Source organism: Acinonyx jubatus, chromosome C1, assembly GCF_027475565.1.
Source record: "Acinonyx jubatus isolate Ajub_Pintada_27869175 chromosome C1, VMU_Ajub_asm_v1.0, whole genome shotgun sequence".
Classification (NCBI taxonomy): Eukaryota; Metazoa; Chordata; class Mammalia; order Carnivora; family Felidae; genus Acinonyx; species Acinonyx jubatus.
This window is the reverse complement of record NC_069381.1, coordinates 155,888,494-155,911,639: the sequence shown is the minus strand read 5'-3', so window position 1 is coordinate 155,911,639 and position 23,146 is coordinate 155,888,494. Positions and strand designations below refer to the sequence as shown.

At 36.8% G+C, this 23,146-nt stretch overlaps 1 protein-coding gene across 7 annotated transcripts in view; it reads right to left on the bottom strand.

Moving 5' to 3' along the window:
• The window catches only part of PPIG (peptidylprolyl isomerase G), a 40,153-nt gene extending 21,967 nt beyond the window's left edge, over nt 1-18,186 (bottom strand). Inside the window, exons 1-7 of one of the 7 annotated variants that reach the window (XM_053215246.1) lie at nt 18,041-18,166; nt 16,271-16,330; nt 3,660-3,737; nt 3,494-3,568; nt 2,787-2,894; nt 2,125-2,169; nt 755-842 (exon numbers count right to left, since the gene is read on the bottom strand). In XM_053215246.1, the coding sequence (XP_053071221.1) occupies nt 755-842; nt 2,125-2,169; nt 2,787-2,894; nt 3,494-3,538 (286 nt within the window). In that variant the 5' untranslated portion in view covers nt 3,539-3,568; nt 3,660-3,737; nt 16,271-16,330; nt 18,041-18,166. Of the gene's footprint in view, nt 1-754; nt 843-2,124; nt 2,170-2,786; nt 2,895-3,493; nt 3,569-3,659; nt 3,738-16,270; nt 16,331-17,650; nt 17,978-18,040 lie in introns of those variants that run through there. The other 6 variants (XM_027055539.2, XM_015085956.3, XM_015085941.3 and 3 more) reach the window with 6 other exon arrangements.
• Nucleotides 18,187-23,146: the final 4,960 nt, after the last annotated feature.

The following is a 23,146-nucleotide window of genomic DNA, read 5'->3' as shown; positions in this document are numbered from 1 at the left end:
GGAGAGTCTAAGGCTATTGAGGAGGAGAGCAAATCTGTACCGATAGGACATGATAAAAAATATGCACTGCTGAAGAGTCCTGGCCAAAAGTTTTTGGGGTTCAGAATTGGAAGCATTAGCAGTACCCACTTTGGAGCTATAAATAATTTTTAGTAAGTACGCAAATTCACAAATATAGAATCTTTGAATAATGAGGATCAACTGCATTTCATTCTTTGTAAACAAGTAATTTATAAAGAGATACTCTGCAAATATTCTTATTATTAAACTTGTGCTCTAAATAGATAATTCTTTCCTCAATCAGTCATTATGGAGATGACTGCAAAACGGTGACTTTTCTATCATTCCTTTTAAATTTATTAGCTGACATTCTACTAAGAAACAGCTTTGTCTTCTCCCTTGTTACTTATTCGTTTATTATTTATACCTGTACGGGCTGCTGGATTTCTATTTTATTTAATAATCCGATACTATCATTATTTATTTTGATGCTCAAATTTTCCTAATCTGGCCAGGGGGAACCTTACCCCTTCAGTCTGGCTCCTGTGTTCTTTTGACAAGTCTTCATCATTTGGAAACTTAAGCAGTACAGTTCAATTTCACTTTTAACAATTTTACTCTCTTCAACAATTCACTGTTCCCCTTCCTTCAAAAATTTTCCCCATTATGGACCCCTCTCCTATTTATTAGCAATCAATGAGAAAGGACACACCAAAAAAGGGATATTTTAAATGATCACAGCATAAATACTTACATGAAGAACTGTGAACCGTTTGTGTCCTTCCCTCTGTTGGCCATAGACAAGAGAAATTCTTTGTTGTGTTTAACAGCAAAACTCTCATCTATAGAGAAGCGAAGTTTTCAGTTATATTATAGGCATAAACTCCAAAAAATTTCATTTTCACTCTTCATATCTTATTTTCATATGTGCTCTGTAGCACCAGACAAAATTTAGATAAAAGGTTAAAAGAAGAATCAAATATTAACCAATTCCTTCTTCCACCTTTTTAGATTAAAACATTCCTAATTTTCAATCCCTTGCTATAAATTCAAATACTATTATCACCCCCCTTTCTTTCCATTTGCATTTACTTGTCTTTTATATCATTTTGGAAAAGACAACACAATTTTCTTTGCTTATTCAAACAAAAAAATAAAACATTCCTAAAAAAGGAAGAGAAAGAAACCAGATAGGATTCTTGTACACTTCCTGTTTCTTTTCTGAGCACAAAAAAGCACATATGGTTATTTTAAGCACAGAGAGGCACTCATTAACTTAATCTCTGCCACAGCATCATTTATTGCAAAGAGTAGCTTGCTTTGCAATCTTGGATTCGAATATGAGAACCACCCAAGTAGATCGTGAAATAAAATTTTACTGAATTCCTGAAGTGAAAAATATGAAATATGAAATTATTTCCACATTCATGCTTATAGTCTTTCAAATAATCTTCACATTAATAAAAAATTCCAGAGAGAAAATTTTAATTTGAGAAAAACATTATCCAAAGTTTAAAATATCAAAGGGATTTTTTTTTTAAAGTGCACAGAAGGGGAGCCTGGGTGGCTCAGTTGGTTAAGCATCTGACTTATGGTTTCGGCTCAGGTCATGATCTCACGGTTTCTGGGTTCAAGCCCTGCATCAGGCTCCACGCTGGCTTGGGATTCTCTTTCTCTTACTCTCTCCCTGTCCTTCCCCTGCTCATGCTCGCTCTCTTTCTCTCTCAAAATAAATAAACTTAAAAAATAAAAAAATAAAAAAATGCACAGGAAAATGGACCCACTAAACACGTGAGTACTGTTAGTATGAAATATTGCTAAATCTGTTTTAATAAAGATTAAGGTTAAGCTGTGGAAGTGCCCAATCTAGCACTATAATTCTAAGACTTTATTATAGATCATTGAAACCCTTCAAATAATATGATGTATTAATGTTCTAAACACACAAAAAATCCTACCTCTATAAAAAGTCTATCATATAAATTTTTTCACAAAAAGATTAACTTTTGGATTCACTGACTGTAGTTGGATATTAGTATACTGTTTAATAATCTTATTGATTCAATAGAGAAAAATGAAATACAGAAAACATTAAAAATACAATTTAAATGTAAACATCTTTACCTTCAAAAAATCCTCCATAAATAGATTCCCCTCCTCGTCCATTCCCTAAGAATGAGAAACATGGACTCTTGAACTCCCAAGACAGTAATCTCTTTGAAGGCGCCACCTAAACAAAATGCTTCTTACAAAGTAGGTGCTTAAATGACTTTGAATCAAAAATACTCAAAGGTTCACAGCAAATCATAAAAGATATTAATTTAAAGTCAATACTGACAAGATCCCAAATTACTTTCTTTTCTCTATGATACAAGAGTTAAGAATGTGACAAAGTCTCTATTAAGATTTGTGGAAAAAAGAACACTCAGATTCTAGTGATTATGTAGACCTTCGAACAAAAATTAGATTTTTTTTCCCAAAATGTCTTTAAAAATACAATTTCAGTGTTTTTACAATTTAAAAGTATAGGTAAAAACTATATTATAGTTAAGGATTACTAGTTTTGACAAAACCAAACACACACACTGACAAATTACTACGAGATGAATAGTGTTTTTTAATTCAGAAGCACATTTGTGAAATTAATTCATGCATCAAAAGTAAAATTATCTCCTATGTGCCTCCTTCTTTTTGTCTGTGAGTACTTCTAGAGACTTGTCTAACTTTAAGGTCTATGATACCTAACAAAGTATTATGATTTTCTTTTGTGGGATTCAAAGTCTTACCTTCACTGAAGTCACCACCTTGAACCATAAAATCCTTGACGACTCTGTGAAAGAGACAACTCTTATAATGTAATGGTTTCTGAGTTGATTTCCCTGTCCCCTTTTCACCTACAGAGAAGAAAAATTAGTAAGCCATTTAGTAGGAAAAAAATCAAGCAGGCAGTATTAAAGAAAAATTAATGAGGAAAGCTTTTCCCTGTAAAATATACCTCTCTTGAACTATGTAGATGTCTTTAAACTACAGAATTTTTACTCCCCTCGGGAATTTTTTTTTAAGTTCATTCAAAAATCACCAGTGTTTTTCTGGAGAGTGTAGAAATGTAGAAATCAATCTCAAATAAAAGCCCATTGCAAGTAGTATTTCTAGGGGCACCTAGGTGACTCAGTCAGTTGAGAATTCGACACTTGATTTCAGCTCAGGTCATGACCCCAGGGGGTCATGGGATTGAGCTTTGCATCAAGCTCTGTGCTGAGCACGGAGCCTGCTTAAGATTCTCTCTCTCTTCCTCTCCCTCTCCTTCTGCTCCTCTCCCCCAATTATGTGCTCTCTCACTCACTCTCAACTAAGTAGTATTTCTAAGAATTACTTTCACATCCTGGGCAATGGTACATAATCTGCATGGGGAAATCTAAAATCTGTTAAATAAGAAAATTAAAACCATAGTTAAATGGGACTAGCATCAGGGCAACTGAAAATGTCAACAAACCTGTACAAAGACAACGAAAGTTCTCGCATGTTTTGGGGCACACATCAGAAAATAATTCAAAGACAACTCTTCCAGCTGAAAAAGAAAGAAGCTGGTTTATACTTTACCAATTTAAAATATTAAATATTCATTTATAAATGTTATATAGGAATACTAATTTTCTTACCAGGTTGATTATTAATGGCAATGTCAAAAAAACATCGAGGACGCTGAACCTTTATTCCCATGGCTCCAATATTTCAATCTATGAATAAAATGCAGTTTCAGGCAAACAGACCAAAACAGCAAAAAAAATTTTTTATGAATTTCTGGGGGAAAAAATTCTGGAGCATAAACTAGAAATTTAGTTGAACTTATTTTGATATTTACTTCCATGAAAATATAGATTCTTTCTTGTTGGGCGGGGGGGGAGTAGATTGCATTTTGTGAAGCAAATAGAAAAGACATAAAAGAAAGGCCTTAGCCATAATATAATAAAACTTTTATTTTAACAACTGAACATACATTGCCACTCAAACAGAAAATTGTATTGTCTGTATGATGAGTGAACTCCACAAGATTAAATAGAGAAAAATCAAGGACAGACTGATCCAACCCTTTTGCTCCTTGGAAACAAAAACAAAAGTTTTGATTAAAATGGTATTTTAAAAAGAAAAACATTCAAATTCCTAAAAAATACCAAAAATAAGTTATCAAGGAAGAAAGGGGGTATTTTAATGATAGAAATATATAGTAGGTTTCCTTCCTGAGTAAAAGCACATTACATATGAGGCTATTTTCTGATCATGAGCAAGAGCCTGTAGTGATGTACTAGTGTAGACAAAAAATACCAATAGGTGACATACTACTCTGTGTGAATACTTTTATCTATATAGCAGATAGCTATTATTTAACATTCTTTTGCTAAGGCATTTATCTGAAAGACTTAGATGTTTCAATCATGATTCCTGATGGGAAATGACAGGGTAAGGTGAAGAGCAGAAGAAACAAAGGTACTTAGTTTAAACAGCATCCAAAATTATGGACTATAAAAATGACAGTTTCATCGGCTCAGAATAGAGATTTAAATGTATACGCTTTTCTGAAAATTATCCTAAGCTGGTAGCTCTGCAAAAGGTCCAGTGAAGCTGTGAAAAATCTATATTCTCCATCCTAAATAGATTCCTCCTTTCATCCATTTTTAGGTAGCTTCAATGTAGATTGTAAGAAATTATATACAGTGTGTACTTTACCCATTTTCCTCCAATGATAACATTTTAGAAAACTGTTGTATAATAGCACAACTGTAGCGTAAAAGCAGAACAACGTTGATATAATCCTTTATTCCATTCACATTTCCATTTTACTGGCACTCATCTTTGTGCCTGTTATTTAGCTCTACAAAATTTCATCACATATGTAGGTTTATATATCTACCAACATCCCTTATCAATTTTACAGACCCCAAACACATAAATTGGGGATTAAATTACACAAAAGATAGATTATATTGCATTAAAATTCAACCCAAGTGTTGGCATATTCACTTTTGGCATTACTGTATGGGAAAGGGGGGAAAATACCATTTTCTCATGACTTCTCAATTTTATTTCTAACAGGTAAAATAGATATTAGAATTTGTTTCACATGAAACAAAGCAAAAAATCTAAACTTTCAATCCTCCAGTAGGCTACATAGACTTCCTGAAAACAATGAAACAAAAAAACTTAGTAATTTTAGGATCTTGCCAAGTTGGTTGCATTAAGTGTTTACTTGTATAGAATTTCAATTCCTGCACACTTGAAATTGAGGGTATGTTGAATCCATAAATCTGAGGAAACTATCTTATCTTAAAAACTACTTAGTACCTGATTATCCTTTATCTTCAAAATAATTTTTGTAGGCCTTCTCTACTTTTGGGGGTGGAGGAAGAGAAGAGAAATTTTAATGATTTATTTTCCTCCAAAAAAACTTCTACAGCTACTTGTTTAACCACAATATCCCAGGTGGAGATTTCTATTATTACAAAATGATTACTATGGTATAGATAATACTGCCCCAAATAGCTTATAATTACAGTTAATTTCCTACATACAGTACTGAATTCTTGAAAACAAACTCCCAGCTGGAAAACCAGGCATCATTTATGACAGGTCAGAAAAATCCCTAGTTACTCTCAGCCTTTTATTTTTTAACTTTTTTTAAATGTTTGAGAGAGAGAGAGAGTGTGTGGGTGTGTGTGAGCTGGGGGTTGGGGGCAGAGAAAGGGAGACACAGAATCAGAAGCATGTGGGACCCCAACTCACGAGCTAAGAGATCATGCATGACCTGAAGTCTGATGCTTAACCGACTGAGCCACCCAGACGCCCCACCCTTAACCTTTTAGACACACCTTTGATAACTTTCCAAGTTTCTCAATTCTAGAGCACAATGTAAAAAATCCTATAGCTCTGGGACCTCGAAACTGCAATGAATACCACCACTAATTTATGGAGTTTTATGATCACAAGTGGGAGCTACCAGTATAGTGTTTGTTTTGTTTATTCTGAGAGCTGCTTACATAGGGGAATTCACTTTGGGAAAACATTGAGCTACACTTACATTCTATGTAGCTTTTGGTATGCTATATTTCAATAAAAAGTTTACTTTATTAAAAATAATATATCTAGAACAAAACTTTACTTCTTTATCCCCAGTTCTCTCAGAACTCAGTAAATATTATTACTGTCCATCATCTTTGGTTGCACTTTCCTTCACAGCCCATTATTCAAACTATTAGGAAGTCGGCACTGACTGAATTTTAGCTTCAAAAATTATCCTGGAGTACCTGGGGATTGAGCATCGACTCTTGATTTCAGCTCGAGTCATGATCCCAGGATTGTGGAATCGAGACCTGCGTTGGGTTCCGTGCTGAGGCCCTTAAGATTCTCTCTGCCCCTCTCCCCAACTTGCCCTCTAAAAAAAAAAAACCCAAAAAACCAAAAAAAACAAAAAAACCCCACAAAAATCCCACATGCTCCCACCATCTTTACCATTATTATTATTTCTTATCTGGAATGTTGCAATAGCCTCCTAATTGGTTTTCCTTGCTTTTACTTAGTTCTCTATTTTCTATTCTCATTAGAATAACCAAAGTGGAATGATTCTTTAAAAGTACATTTACCACTTCATTCCTCTGCCTAATATTTTCTAACATCTATCACATTTAATAAAAATGTCCTTCCAACTCCTGGTTTTGGCTCAGGTCATGATCTCACAGTTTCATGGGTTCAAGCCCTGCATAGGGCACTGCACTGACAATGCAGAGCTTGCTTGGGATTCTCTCTCTACCCCTCCTTCTCTTTGTGCCCCTTCCCCACTTGTGCTTTGTCCCTCTAAAAATAAACTTAAAAAAAAAAAAAAATTCAAAATGTCTTTCCATGCATTTCAAGAACCTAAACTAGCACTGTCCAATAGAAACATGAGTCACATACATAAGTTTTAAATTTGTAGTAGCCACATTAAAAAAAAAAAAAACAGGTCAAATAATGTATTTTATTCAACTCAGTATGTCCAAAATACTACTTCAACATATAATTGACATAAAAATGTTATTAATGAGATATTTCATTCTTTTTTGGGTAGTGAGTCTTAGAAATCCAGTGTTTATCAATTCAGAAAGTCATGTTTCAAGAACTCAATAACTGCATGTGGCTCATACCTACTGCTACACTAGACAGCACAGATCTAAATATTTTAGCTAATGACCTCCATGACTTCATCTAACATTCTTCTTCTCCTTAGACACGTGTTCCAGCTGTTCTTCAAACATCCCAAGGCCTAGCCCTTCATCAGGTCTTTCACACTTGTTGTTTCCTCCGTGTGGGATGTTCTTACCCCAGATCTTCCCCTTGTTCATTCCCTCACTTCACTTAAATCACTGCTCAAGCATCCCCTCCACATGGAAACCATCACTGACCAGTATATTCAAAGGTGCAGCCGTTGTCCTCCAACACTTTATATCCCCTTACTTGTCATATTTTTCTTCGAAGCATTTACTGCTAATTGATATTTTATTATAAATTCAAGTTTTTATACCTATTCTTCTTACTAGAATATAAGCTCTGTGATGTGATAAACCTTTTCAATTTTGCTCTCTTAATTCCTACTGCCTCAAACAGTGCTTGGCCATGGCAAGAAATCAGTATTTAATAAATAAATGAATATACATGAAAGGATAGGCATGTGTGAGAATGCTGTCTTGCAACACTGTAACACCAAAAAGGAAACATCCAGAACGTCCCACAATGAGAGAACAGCTAAATAAATTTTGGTATACACATGCTATTAAATATTACGTAGCAGTTTAAAAAGTCTACATACTCTATCCAAAAATCCTGTTACTTAGCTTAAAAGACAAAGAAAGCAAGTTGCATGTAAGTATTTTGTCTACACCCTCAAATAATACTCTATTTCTACAGAAAAAGAGTTACACATCAACATTGGCAGTCCTCTATCAGAGGGGACTAAGAGTAGGAATGGAAGTCAATGGTAGTCCTTAGCTTTACTACTTTTTTTAATGGTTATTTCTGAGACAGAGAGACAGAGCATGAGCGGGGGAGGTGCAGAGAGAGAGGGAGACACAGAGTCCGAAGCAGGCTCCAGGCTCTGAGCTGTCAGCACAGAGCCCGACGCGGGGCTCGAACTCACAAACCCTGAGATCATGACCTGAGCTGAAGTTGGTCGCTCAACCAACTGAGCCACCCAGGCACCCCAGTAGTCTTTAGCTTTAAATGTGAGACTTGAATTTTTGCAGTGAGAATATATTCATGTAGTTTCCCAATTTAAAATAAAAAATTTTTTAAATAAAAAAATATATCTGTATAATAAAATAAAACAGTAGGAAATACACGATAATACTAACAGCCTATCCTTAAATGAAAGGGTCACATATGGTTTTCTCAGCCTCTTCATTTTCCAAGTTTTCTACAACAATAGAGACCTGTAAAAGAAACTCTTCAAAAGACCACTCAAGTATTCATGTATTTTTTAAGTGTCTTACTTCCATGATTATTACTGTTGTTTGCATTTAACTCTAGAAGATCTTGGGAAATTACTTTTCTTTTTCACAAAACTGTGTGCCCCTCACCCCATGGAAACTAGGAATGATACATGTGAATATTTATCTAAATGCTGGATATTAAATAATTTCTCAGGTTTGGGAACAATGAAATAAATAATGAAGATAAATAGATTTGACTTCATGAAAAAATTTATTATTTCTATTTGTCAGAAGAAAATTAAAAAAGTAAAAAAAAGGGGGGAAATATTTTCAACAAACATGTTAACTTTTTACTATAGAACAGTGCTTAGGAATGGGGGCACTAGGACAATTCTTCACTGACTACGACCATCCTAACTCACTGCAAGAATATTAATCACCTGTGGCCCTATTTGTATCAGCACACCTGACAACCAAAAAAACTCTCTCACTGTCCTTCTGCCCCCACCTTTGGGAACTAATACCACAGGGTCCACGCAGCAAACAATTAAAAGCACAAAAACCACACAAGGAAACATAATTTTAAAAAAGTAAAATTAAAAATATAAACCACACAAATGATCTGTGAAGGTAACCATTTTAAATGAAATATTATTTGATTTTGGTTTAATAATAATTAAAAACAACCTAATGTCCAGCACAACTGTTGAGTAAATTAACAAATATTCATATGATAGACTATTATACTATGAAAATGCAATTTTTAAAAATATAACATGGAAAAAATGTTAAATGAAAAAAGATACCAACACTGTATGGTTAAAAGGATTCTAAGTATAAAAAAATTCAGAGCACCTGGCTGGCTCAGTCAGAAGCACACGCGACTCTTGATCTTGGGGTCGTGAGTTCAAGCCCATGTTTACTAAAAAAAAAAAAAAAAAACAAAAAACAAACTAAACCCCCCCCCCCATCTACCTTTTCCCTTAAAAAAAATTCATATGTAGTCATTGAAGTGCTTTTTGCAATGGTAAAATAAAAAACAAACAAGTTGTACGGTAATAGAAAATGGGTAGGGGGCGCCTGAGTGGCTCAGTTGGTTAGATGTCCGACTTTGGCTCAGGTCATGATCTCACGGTTTGTGTGTTCCGGCATGTCAGGTGCTCTGCTGTCAGCACACAGCCCACTTGGGATCCTCTATCCTTCTCTCTCTCTGCCCCTCCCACACTCAGGCACACTCCTGCACTCTCTAAAATAAATAAACACTGGGGCGCCTGGGTGGCTCAGTCTGTTAAGCATCTGACTTTGACTCAGGTCATGCACTCCTGGTTCGTGAGTTCGAGCCTCGCATGAGGCTCTGTGCTGACAGCTCAGAGCCTGGAGCCTGCTTCGGATTCTGTGTCTCCCTCTCTCTCTGCCCCTCCCCTGCTCATGCTCTGTCTCTGTCTCAAAAATAAATGAAAACATTAAAAAAATTTAAATAAACATTAAAAAAAAAGAAATTGGGGGGCATCTGGGTGGCTCAGCGTCCAACTTCAGCCTCGGCTTGGGTCATGATCTCAGGACTCCTGGGTTCCTGGGTTCAAGCCCCTCGTTGGGCTCTAGGCTGACAGCTCAGAGCCTGGAGCCTGCTTCAGATTTTGTGTTTCCCTCTCTCTCAAAAATAAATAAAACATAGAAAAGAAAAAAAAATTGGTTAAATAAATGATTCATGAAATGAATGGTATTCATCTAGCCATATGAAATCTTCTTACAGGTTAAAATAACTTTTTTCACCTACCAGACTAACAAAAATAAACAATATTGACCTTCTCATACATTGTTGCCAATAGTAAAGGGGTAAATGGAGACAATCCTTTGCCAGTTCCACAACATACAATATTACAAGTGCACTGAATACACTCCGACTCAGTAACCCACTTTAGAAATTTATTTTATACATATCCCACACATTTGCAAAATAAAGTTCGTATAAAGTTGTTCAAGGCAGCCATTGTTTCAGAAGTTAAGAGACTGTAAATCTAAATGTCCACAGAGTAGATTACATAAATCATATTATATCCATACAATGTACAAGGCTATAAAAAAAGGCTATAAAAAAGAATGAGGAAGCAGTTTATGTACTTTTCTCTCCAAGACATTTTGTTGACTTAAAAAAAAAAATACAGAGATATGTTTGGAATGCTTTCTTTGTATATTTTTCAGAAAAGTAAAAAAAAAATATATATATATATGTTTGCTTGTCTAATACAGAGGCTACTGGTGGGAGAGGAAATAGGTAGCTGGGGAAGATGGGTAAGATTTTTTTACTGTTCAACCAATCTTCTCTACCTTTCCAATTTTATACCACATGAACATATGTGGAAAGAGAAAAATTATCAAAGACTACTCATGAATGAGAGGATATACATAATGTATCAGGTGAAAAAAGCAAGTTAGTAAAGATCCCAATTTTACACATAACAGATGTACATTAAAAAAAGGAAACGAGGGGCGCCTAGGTGGCTCAGTTGGTTAAGCATCCAACTTTGGCTCAGGCCATGATCTTGCAGTCTGTGAGTTCAAGCTTCACGTCAGGCTCTGTGCTGACAGCTCAGAGCCTGGAGTTGGTATCAGATTCTGTGTCTCCCTCTCTCTCTGTCCCTCCACACTCAGTGCATGCACACGCTCTTTCTCTCTCTCAAACATTAAAAAAAAAAAAAAGAAAATACAGAAAATGTACATATACGATGGAATACTATTCATCCATTAAAAAAAAAAAAGGGAAATCTTGCAACTTGCAACAACGTGGATGGACCTAGATACATTAAGCTAAATGAAGTCAGTCAGACAGAGAAAGACAAACACTGTAGGATCTCACTTATATGTAGACTCTAAGGGAAAAAAAGGTAAATTTAAAAATGTATGCAAACACACACACCCTGCCCAAACTCATGGAAAAACAAACCAGATTTCTAGTTACCAGAGCTGAGGGAAAGGGGGTAGGGGAACTGAATGAAGATAGAAAGATGCAAACTTCCAGTTATAATACTGGAGATGTAATGAAAAACATGATGGCTACAGTTAACTTACTGCTATATGGTATATTAGAAAGCTACTAAGAGAACTAATCCTTAAAATTCTCATCACAGGAAAAAAAAAAAAAGGTTTTTCTTGCATCTATATCAGATGATAGATGTTAGCAAAACTTACTGTGGTAATCATTTTCCAATATATGTAAGTCATATGCTGTACATTTTAAACTTGTACACTATGTCAATTACATCTCAACATAACTGAAAGAAGATAGGATTTACACCAAAATATTGACACTGATTCTAAATTATGCAGCATTATTTACAAAAGCCAAGACATGGAAACAACCTAAGTGTCCACTGATGAATGAATGAAGAAAATGTGTTAATGTGTGTACACGTATCTTTTTTCCTTCAACATTTGTTCCATTATATTTTTAAAAATTGCATTTTCATAGTGTAATAGTCTACCATATGAATATTTCTTAATTTACTCAATGGTTGTGTTGGACATTAGGTTGTCATAATGTACATGTCTGTAAGTGGTTATATATTTAGGTTACACCATATAAGGATACTTTTCATTCTTAGAAATAGATTAAAATTAGTTTTCCTAAACTAACAAATCAAATATGCCTTAAATTCAAGAAAGATGAAAGCCAGCAAACTATTAAAAGCACTACAGATATTGAGTACATAAATGCTCTTCTGTTATAGCTAATGAAGAACAAATATACCTAATGAGAACAATGATGACAAAAAAGATGGCTAAACACTGTATCTCTAATATTACTGAAATCAGATTTTACTTAATCAGAAATATAATACATAGTATTTCCTCTAGAATTATGATTTCCTGGTATTACTCAATAATACTTAAAATCTAACATGAGACAAACATCTGATTAATTTTCATTTTTTCAAGAAAAAATAAAGGGAAAACAATGCTGAGAGGTATCAAAAATACAATTCAGGGAAAAATCAAGTCTATGCAATTTTCTTTTTTTTTTTTTAATTTTTTTTTAACGTTTATTTATTTTTGAGACAGAGAGAGACAGAGCATGAATGGGGGAGGGGCAGAGAGAGAGGGAGACACAGAATCGGAAGCAGGCTCCAGGCTCTGAGCCATCAGCCCAGAGCCCGACGCAGGGCTTGAACTCGCGGACCGTGAGATCGTGACCTGAGCTGAAGTTGGACACTTAACCGACTGAGCCACCCAGGCGCCCCAAAGTCTATGCAATTTTCAATAAAATAATTCGTGAATTTCCTAACAGTATATAATGAAAGCTTTCAGAACAGTAGCCTGCTTTGTTGCAAATTTGTTTAACCCAGAAGAGTTGCAGCTATTTCCATAAAATCCAGATACTAATTTTTCTTGAAAAACAAAAACGTGTCCCATTCTTGTACAGCAATAAACATGGTCTGCCTCCAACTACAGCCTATTAGCTGTTACCATTTATTATCTATTTGACATCTTGAACTCACTTCACCTGCCTGACTCCTTCAGAAACCTCATCTACTCTTTTCATAATGAAAATACTTTTAAACAATAAAGTTGACAGGCTCACTGAAAAAAAATCAGAACATATAAAAAATGGATAAAATCCTGGCAGCTATAAGTTTTTAAATGTTATGTATATTCTTTTTTCTAAACAGAGGGAATTACAATGTTGTTTTAAATGTTTACCAACAATATCTTAGTTTTGTATATCAATAACATATCATGTAAATATTTTAAAATATTAAATGCTAGGATGTGTAAACTTTTGAAACAAATATAGTTCATAAAAATATCAGAGAAGTTACAAATTCATATGTTAAAAAGTTTAATCTTGTAGTTTCGTACCTAAAACAATTTTGATAGCCATCCTAACATAACATGAAGGATGGGCAAAGGGGCAGGACAAGGACATAAGCAGCTAATCACTAAATATATATGGTAAAGGACATGGTATTTGCAATTAGGCAATAAATAATGCAGTGACTTTATGACATTCAAAAAATTTAAGTTTCATACAGTACAAGGGAGTCAGTAAAATAATAACTCTTCAAAAGGTAGACAGTAAATCTTTTAAAACTATAAGATTAACAGGTCTTTGCCCTTTCTGATTCCCTTGGCTAATTCCTGTGTCCTTACAAGATTCAAATAGCCCAGAGTATCCTTCCTGGGAACTTCACCCTGACTCTCTAAAACTTAAATGATCCTCCTTTGTTGAAATCTTATTCTCCTTGTCATAAACTTGTCTGTAAAGTCCTCGAACTCAAAACTCTTGTATCTTCAACACCATGCATAGGGCCTGGCCCAGGACTACATTATCAAATGCAAAGAATACGAGTTAATCAAGACATGAGCAAAACCAGGTTCTGCTTCAAATGTACTGTACCCCCTAAGTGTACTGCTTCTCACATGGAGTATAGCTAATATCTATCTGTAGTCAGTAAATTCTCCCAGAGCCTACCAGTAACCATCCCCTGAATCTATTCCATACTGAAACAGAACTTATTCCCTCAATCTGCCTAACGGAGCTGCATTTTACTAATAAAATGTTTCTTTTATTTTTAAAAAAACAGAATCCACAAGGAGCATCTTCAGTTGAGAACTAAGAAATAAAGATGGAAAGTTCTTACCTGCTTAAGTTTAATAACACAGGTAACAATTTTCACACAAGATTTCCACTTCTAAAAGCATATTGCATTAAACTAATTACAAGTATAGCAGATCTCATAGATTACTTTCAAAAAAGGCAATCTGACATTCAGACTAGCCTCTTTACCCTGTGTAGTTCAGAGATCAAAGGAGAAATGAAAATAGATTGCTTCAAAAACATTTTAATACATTTATGAGTACCATAGTGCTAGCAAACTAAGTACAAACAAGTTAATATTCTGAGGCATCAGGAAAGGCACCTGTGATCTTCCACAGTGCCCCCTCCCTTAGTGTCTTTGACAGTCACAAATCACTGTGCTGGTAGAAATATGATTAACAGTGTATAGGCACTTCTGAAATTCTTTAGAAAACATAAAAAGAGAAAAGCTGTAATGTTGCCAAGTTCAGTGTTAAATAGGATATTATATGCTTTTCAAACATACAACCTGAGAGCATAAAAATATAGTACAGCTATGTCAGTACCAAACTAAAAAAGCATATACTAACTGGGAAATCTCTGCTAATATTCTTAATGCTGTACCTGCAATTATTTAAGTTCTTACAATGATAAATGTATACCACTGCCTCCAGAAATATACCTATACCATTTAACAACAACATGTTAGCCAATCTGGTAATTCCTATACAAATTACAGACTTTAGAAGTTTGAAGGAACCTTAATCTGGTCCAATCTGATTTTATAGATTTGACATGACTAGAGAGCTGAAGTGACTGGCTCAAGGTCATAAGTTGAAAACAGCAAGAGTTTTCTAGTTAAGTACTTTACAGCTTCACTGTAGAAACTAGCTTATTCACAAATATTCCAGATAACAGCTTATTTAATTTTAAATTCTATCTTATGACCACAATGCAATGACATAATTACAAATAAATCTTAAGCTAAAGTTTATACACAATGAGCAGTAGCTTAATACATAAAGAGGCTTCATTCATTTTAAAAAAATCAATGACTTAAGGAATCATTCATGTTTTAAAAATAACATTTTATATTAAAAAAATTTATGCCTATATTTATAAGTAAGTATGATGTAATTACATTTCACAAAGAAGTTGGTGATCATTTTAAGCCACCACAAGATTTCCTGCCTGGTACTGAAAGTACAAAGTCCCAGTTACAGAAGTTTTCTCTGAGTATTTACAATACTGCCTGCAGTAAATTTCAAGATGCAAGATTCGCCCCACAGAAATTTAAAAAAGAGTTTTTACAGAGACAGCATATGAATTAAACTAGGGCAAAACCACTGACACCTAAATCTAAAAACTAAAGCTTGGTGCTAATATTAAAGCCAAAAATGTGCAATAACACACTGTAGCAGATCTGCAACAAACTTTTCAAATCACTTGAATTAATTATCTATGTATTCCTAATACATGACAAGTTAGACACCTTAATACCTTAGAACACTAAAACTAAGTAACAAATTATAATTCTACTGAAATACCCTATTAGTAAAAAAAAAATAAGGGGAAAACATCAACGTCTGTTTCTTAAAAGAGCAACACTGGAAGAATTAATTGTTGATGGTGTTCTGATAACTACTAGAGCTCGTTCACACCACCAGTTTTTCTTTGCATGTAGAATGTAAGTTGCCTGACAGAAAATCTCATTTAAAATACACAAAATGTGGGGCGCCTGGGTAGTCAGTTGGTTAAGCATCCAAGTCTTGCTCTCGACTCAGGTAATGATCTCACGATTTCGTGAGTTCAAGCCCCACATCTGGCTCTGTGCTGATGGCATGAAGCCTGCCTGGGATTCTCTCTCACCTATCTCTCTGCCCCTCCCCAACTCGTGCTGTGTCCCATCCCTCAAAATAAATAAATATTAAAAAAAAATAACAAAAAATAAAATACGCAAAGTATCAAAAGGACAAAAACCTTACCCAGAGACCACTGATACTGCAAGACCACAATAACAAGTACCAAAAATGAAAGATCTTTAAAAAGTCACAATACATGTATCACTCATAGAACCACTGAGTTATTATTGAAAGCCAATTTTACACAGAATTTTAACAAACCTGATTATTTATTTTTGAAGCCCACAGCTGATGAAAGCCTGAAATCAAAGTATTTTACAGATGAAGAAACTGAGGTTCAGAAAGATGGTTGAGCCAGAAACAAATTCAAATTTTCTAACCTAGGAAGCTTGCATACTTGTACACTCCTGACAGCAGGGGGAGGCAACCCTGACAACAGCCTGCAAAGACAAAAAAACCTTAAAAAGCAAACACAGTTTAAAAAAAAAAAAAAAACAACCCCAAAACAAAACAAAACAAAATAACCCCACAGAATCCTACTACGACCCATTAGGATTTCAGGGCACCTATAATCCTGAATAAAAAAGAAAACGTCAAACGATGTAAAAATGAACTGATTAAGAGAAATAATCCCACCTAGGGGCGCCTGGGTGGCTCAGTCAGTTGAGCGCCGACTTAGGCTCAGGTCAGGATCTCAAGATTTATGAGTTCGAGCCCCCTTCGGGCTCTGTGCTGACAGCTCAGAGCCTGGAGCCTGCTTCAGATTCTGTGTCTACCTCTGTCTGTCTGTCTGTCTCTCTCTGCCCCTCCCCCACTCAAACTGTCTCTCTCCTTCAAAAATAAACAAAGACAAAATTAAAAAAGTAATAATAAAAGAATCCCATCTAAAATGGTTAACATAACAAGGGGGGAAATGCTAGAACCGTAACTTTTCGGGTACCAAGAAAAAATATTATGAGAAAAGCAGCCATTCTAGATATCTGTGCTTTTTCTGGATTTTACAGCACTATTTCAAAAACGTTCACAAACCCACCCCCTCACCCATCATCTTTGCGAACCCGCAAATTACTAGCGTTTTTTTTTCTTCTTTCCCAAATGGGACTACGTACGGACACACGCACACATTCTTTCCGCTCCATGTGGTTTTAGCCACTAAAAGTTAACGGACCCCTAAACGTCCAAAACATTTGTTTCTTGGACGTATTTGTCATCACTACTGCAAAAGCTTGGTTCTGAACAGAAAGTACTGGTGTGAGAATAAATTAGATTAATGCACAAAATGGTGCTTTTACAACATTTCCAAAATGACTGAGAGTTCTCCATTCCCGCAGAGCTCGACTTAGCTCCTCAAAAGACTAAAGATGAGCCAAATTCGCACACTTCCCCCAAGGCATATGGAGCTCTGAAGGCATCGCCTTCCTCCTAAAGAGTAATTATCTTCTCCTAAAATGCCTGCGCTGCTCACAGGTCCTTAGAAACGTGGGCGAACTTTAGACAGCCCTGGGATGAAAAGCGAAGAGCCTGGATTTCAGTTTAAGTAAAATGCTTAACTAAGAGGCCTGTATCACTTAAGTATGCACGACAGCCGCCGTCCGTAAGACGAAAAGGTCGGAGTGGAGGAAAGCCTGTTTTCAGTCTAATCTTAACCCCTGTGATCCAGGTTCCTCGCCCGCCACTCTCCAATCCTAACCTGACAGGACATCAGGTTACCCCTTCCCCACCAAACCGCCCACCTACCCCGCATTAGCGATCAGACTTACGATTTTGAAGCATCAAAAATCACCCTCGTTCCCTAGAGTTCAGGCCGCCGTTGCTGCCGCCATATTACAGCTTGTGCGGCAAAATGCGTCAGGGAGGGAGGTGTGCGCCCAAGTGGAGAGGGCGGGGGCTGGCAGGGGGAGGACCGTTTCCCAGGCCCCGGAGGCACGGCTGGAGGCCTGGTCCAGCTGCAACAGCTGCGGAGCCAGCGCCACGGTTCTTGGGGGACTAGTTCAGGAACGAGATAGCCCAGATACCTCGAGGGGAAGGTAGTTGACTCGCCCGGGCCTAACGCGTCGGCTCCGCCCCTCTCCTCGGGCCCTTCCCGCTCTCGTACTCCGGGACTGCTGCAAAGGACGCCACCGAAAAAATACGGGCCTCGCGCCACCTACCTGCTCCGGTAGTCTTCACTTCTCGGGTCCGGTCCTTTAAAGGCGCTTCAAATCTACCGCCGCCAGAAAAGGCGCTAAAGCCCACTAACCGCCTCCCTCCCCCACAATCCAGTCCTGGCGTGGAGAGAAAGCGTCGCGCCGGAAGTACGTCACCGTTGGTTGGCCGCATCTTCTGGTGTTCTCTTTGCTTGCGTCACGTAGGCCCTCCCTGGTAATTCTAGGATGTTGGTTCCTGTCAAATACCTAGTTCATAGGTAACTTAATCTTTGTCGTGTGAGTTGGTTGGGAATGTTTGTAACCGTCAGATTGCCATGTCCTTCGTGAAATGAAATGCTTCATCTAGTAAACATTCATCCTCTGTCAAGAGTATTGGGAAGTAAGCCCAGTCTTTGGGGAGATTCTACTTCAGCTTCCAGTTAACACTATGACACAAGTTGAAAAAAAAAAACAGAAACGAACAAAGCTCTAGTTGAGGAATAAAGGAAATTACATAGGGCATTGATGTTCTTTCTTTTTTTAAGTTCTCACAGCAACACCATGTTATAGGTTATTAATGCTTGTTTTACAGATAAGGAAATCGAGGCTCAGGGAGGATAAGTGCTTCCTCCCCAAACACACTGTTCCTAAATACCGAAGCAAATCTTTAACTCCAAATCCAGGATTTTCTAGGAAAATAGGACATATTTTGGGGCGCCTGGGTGGCTCAGTCGGTTAAGCGTCCGACTTCGGCTCAGGTCATGATCTCACATTCTGTGAGTTCGAGCCCCCCCGTCAGGCTCTGGGGTGACAGCTCAGAGCCTGGAGCCTGCTTCAGATTCTGTGTCTCCCTCACTCTTTGCCCCTCCCCTGCTCATGCTCTGTCTCTCTCTGTCTCAAAAATAAATAAAAACATTAAAAAAAGAAAATAGGACATATATTGTTTTAAAAATTATTTTCAGAGGCAAGCGTCCCTAGATTAGGTTGAAAAGCAATGCCTCTGGTATTTGGGGGGAAGGGCTGGTGGCAGTCCCTGTGGGAACATGGGGTGAGTGAGTTTTAAAAGGAGCTAGCTAAAGGGACTTAGATTTTGTTAATGTATAGAAAGAAGGGTAAGTTACGATCATTTACATTTTTCACTCATTTAGGTTAGGTAAATTATCAGCTACAGTTGGGCAAGTGGTACATGTAAGGGTCTTGACCAATTTTAATAGCTGTGAAACTGAGAGGACAACCTCCCTCTGCATCTGCCCCTGTTTTAAGGCATTGCGTTTATTGCAGGAGAGCAGCAGTTCACCAATTCAAATGCTAATCTCATCCAGAAACATTCTAGCAGATAACACCTGTAACTAAATGTTTAATCAAGGTAGCCTTTGGCCCAATCAGGTTGACACAAAATTAACCATCCCAATGGGTATTGCACAATTTATTTATCTCTTCTACTTTAGATGGGTATTTGTGTTTTCAGGTTTTAGCGATTATGAATAAAGTTTCTATGAACTTTCTTGTATCTAGTATATCGAGCATATATATTTCATATATATGTTGGAAATACACCCAGGAATGGAATTGCTAGATCTTAGGGTATGGATAGAATAAGTTTTGGAAGATACTGCCAAAGAGTTTTCTGAAATGGTTGTACAATATTCTTTTATTTAAGATCTTATTTTATTATTTTTTTAATGTTTGTTTATTTTTGAGAGAGAGAGAGAGAGAGAGAGAAAACACGATCGGGGGAGGGGCAGACCGAGAGGGGGACACAGAATCTGAAGCAGGCTCCAGGCTCTGAGCTGTCAGCACAGAGCCCGATGCAGGGCTCGAACTCACAAACTGTGAGATCATGACCTGAGCCAAAGTCGGACACTTGACCGACTGAGCCACCCAGACACCCCAATAATACTTACTGTATATGCCTTATGATTCCAGTATTGGTGAGCACTCTCATTTGCAAATAAAATAAAACCAGCTTCAGCTAGCTTAGGTAAAATTGGGAATGTATTGCTTTGTGAAACAAAACTGCTGCACAGTGTGGTGGTTTTAAAATATGTCTATAAATTCTCTAATGTGACTATCTTTTAATGAATAGTAAAAGGCAGAGTGACAGTGTGATTTTGGAGACCAGGTCATAAAAGGCATTTTGATTTCCTCTTTGCTGTGTCTCTTGGATCACTCATTCAAGGGGAAATCAACTGCCATGTCATGAAGATGCTCAAGCAGACAAATGGAGAGGCCTCTGTGGCAAGAAACTGGCTTCCCAGCAAAAGTCAGAGAGGAACTGAAGTCTCTTGCCAGCAGCCATGTGAGTGAGCCCTATGGAAGCAATCAAGACTTCAGTCAGTCAGTCAAGACTTCAGATGACTGTAGTCCTTGTTGATATCTGACTTAAATCATGTAAGAAACTGTGAGCCAGAACCACTCAACTAAGCTACTTTTGAATTTCTGGCCCACAGAAACTGTGGGATGATAAATGTTGTTTTAAGTCACTAAGTTTTGGGAGATTTATTACAGCAGCAATGGATAACTAATACAGAGAAGAAAGAATAGCTGGAATATCATGGAACTTGTCTCTTGTCTTATTTGACTTACCTGTGTTTTGGCTTCATTCTCTAGCCTGAAGAAGTTACCTCACATCTTAATCATCTAAGTCCTTGCCAGCTCCAATTATAAAATGCCAGGGAAGTCTTTGATTAGCATTACAGTGACAGACCCCAAAATTTGTACTTGCAGTTACATAGTGAGGGGTGTGACACTGGGAAGTGTCTGACGTGCCTACTTTTTATTTTATTTTTTTAGCTGTCCTCTTACATCTGAGTAAAGATATGTGAATACTTTCCATCAGTGGAAAGTAAGTGAAAATTATGTATGTTACGTCTAGGCCAAGATGTTTCCAAAAGAACTATATCTTCTCCATGTCCTTTCTTCCTATTTATGTCAGCTAGATTCAGAGAGTTTTAAGGCCCTGGGAGATTATAAAAGAAGCATAGCTCCCTGAATCTCTGAATAGAGAAAAGTCCTCCACTGACCAGGGATATTCACATTGGAATGTGATATGGTTGAGAAGTCAAACTATATGTGTTAAACCACTGACATTTGGCTTTATTTATCACAGCAGATAGCATTACCCATCTACTAGGACATGGGTGTGAATTACGAGATTTGGCTTAGCCTACATCATTTCAGTCTTTGTAGTGTGAGGAATAGAGTCTGATACCAAAAGAAGGGAAGTTGGTGGGCTTGGCTACTACAATTAATTTACCATTATTTATTTTTTTTAATTTTTAAAAAGATTTTATTTTTAAACAATGTCTACACCCAACGTGGGGCTCAAACTTACCACCCCAAGCTCAAGAGTCACATGCTCCACTGACTGAGCCAGCCAGGTGCCTCAACTTGCCTTATTTTACAATAATGAAATTTTTTGTTTCTATCCATAGAAAAACAACAAATTAATTGTTCTAATTTTCTTCTATATCACCAATAATATGTTAGACTTTTTAAAAACGCATGCTTGTTGGGGTACCTGGGTGCCTCAGTGAGTAAAGCATCTGACTCTTGATTTTGGCTAAGGTCATGATCTCATGGTTTGTGAGGTTTTGCTGTGCATCAGGCTCTCTGCTGACATTGCAAAGCCTCCTTGGGATTGTCTCTCCCTCTTTCTGCCCCTCCCCTGCTCTCTCTCTCTCTAAATTAATTAATTAATTTTAAAAACTGTGAGCAATTTGATTATATTGTTTAAAAGAAGCATGCTTGTTGTCACATATATTTCACAGTAATAAAAGTTATTGTAAAATTTTGAACATTCTATAGAGATTTAAAAATAATTGCCCCTAATCCTTTCTAATTCTTTTCCCTTGAAGTATCCAGTGATTTTCTTTTCTATTCCTGTATTAACTTAAGAACTTTCTCTCCCTTCTTTCAACAAAGATGAGATCCCAAAGACTCTTGGGTGGCTCAGTCAGTTAAGTGTCAACTCTTGATTTTGGCTCAAGTCATGATCTCAGGGTGTGAGAGCAAGCCCTGAATTGGGCTCCATGCTGAGCATGGAGCCTGCTTAAGATTCTCTCTCTCTCTCTCTCTCTCTCTCTCTCTCTCTCTCTCTCTCTCTCTCTCTCTCCCTCTCTCCCCCTCTCTCTCTCTCTCTCTCTCTCTCTCTCTCTCTCATTCTCTGTGTCTCTCGGGGCACCTGGGTTGGTTAAGCATCCAACTTTGGCTCAGGTCATGATCTTGCGGTCTGTGAGTTTGAGCCCCATGTCCGGCTCTGTGCTGACAGCTCAGAGCTTGGAGACTGCTTCAGATTCTGCGTCTCCCTCTCTCTCTCTGCCCCTCCCCCACTCACACTCTGTTTCTCTCTCTCTCAAAAATAAACATGAAAAAAAATTAAGAAAAAAAAAGATTCACTCTCTCCCTCTCCATCTGCCCCTCTCCCACTCACATGTGTGCATTCTCTCTCTTTCTCTGTCTCTCAAAAAAGATTCCATCACACATATTACTCTTAAATTGCTTTTGTTTGCATGAAATATATTATGAACACTTTTTCTGATATCTATATAACCTTCCATAGTATAGATATACCATAATTTATCCAGCCATTCTCCTATTAGACATTTCAGTTGTTGCAAGTTTGGGTTAAGACAAACAATATTGTAATAAACATCCTTTTACATATATCCTTATATCCTTAAAATATTGATGCTTATAAAGCTGCAGGAAAGATGGCCAGAAGTGCATCTCAGGACACATATAGTTTTCAATATGGCATATAGTACCAGATTAGTATCCTGAAAGGTTGTAATACTTGAAGGTTGAATGAAAATGTCTGTTTACCCTGATGAAAATTGTTTTCAATCTTTTCCAATTTAATGGGTGAAAAAATGGTATCATTTTATTTTTTAATTTCCTGACTACCAGTGAGGTTGCCCTTCCTTTTTTAATTGAATACCTTTTTAAAAATTGTAGTAAAATAAGGGCTCAGACAGAGAAACATGTGATTCTTGATCTTGGAGTTGTGAGTTTGAGCCCCTAGTTGGGGGGGGGGGAGGGGTTGGGTAGAGATTACTTAAATAAATAAAAAAACTTAAGTTTTTTTTTAAAACTTAAAATGTGTAGTAAAATACACATAACATAAAATTT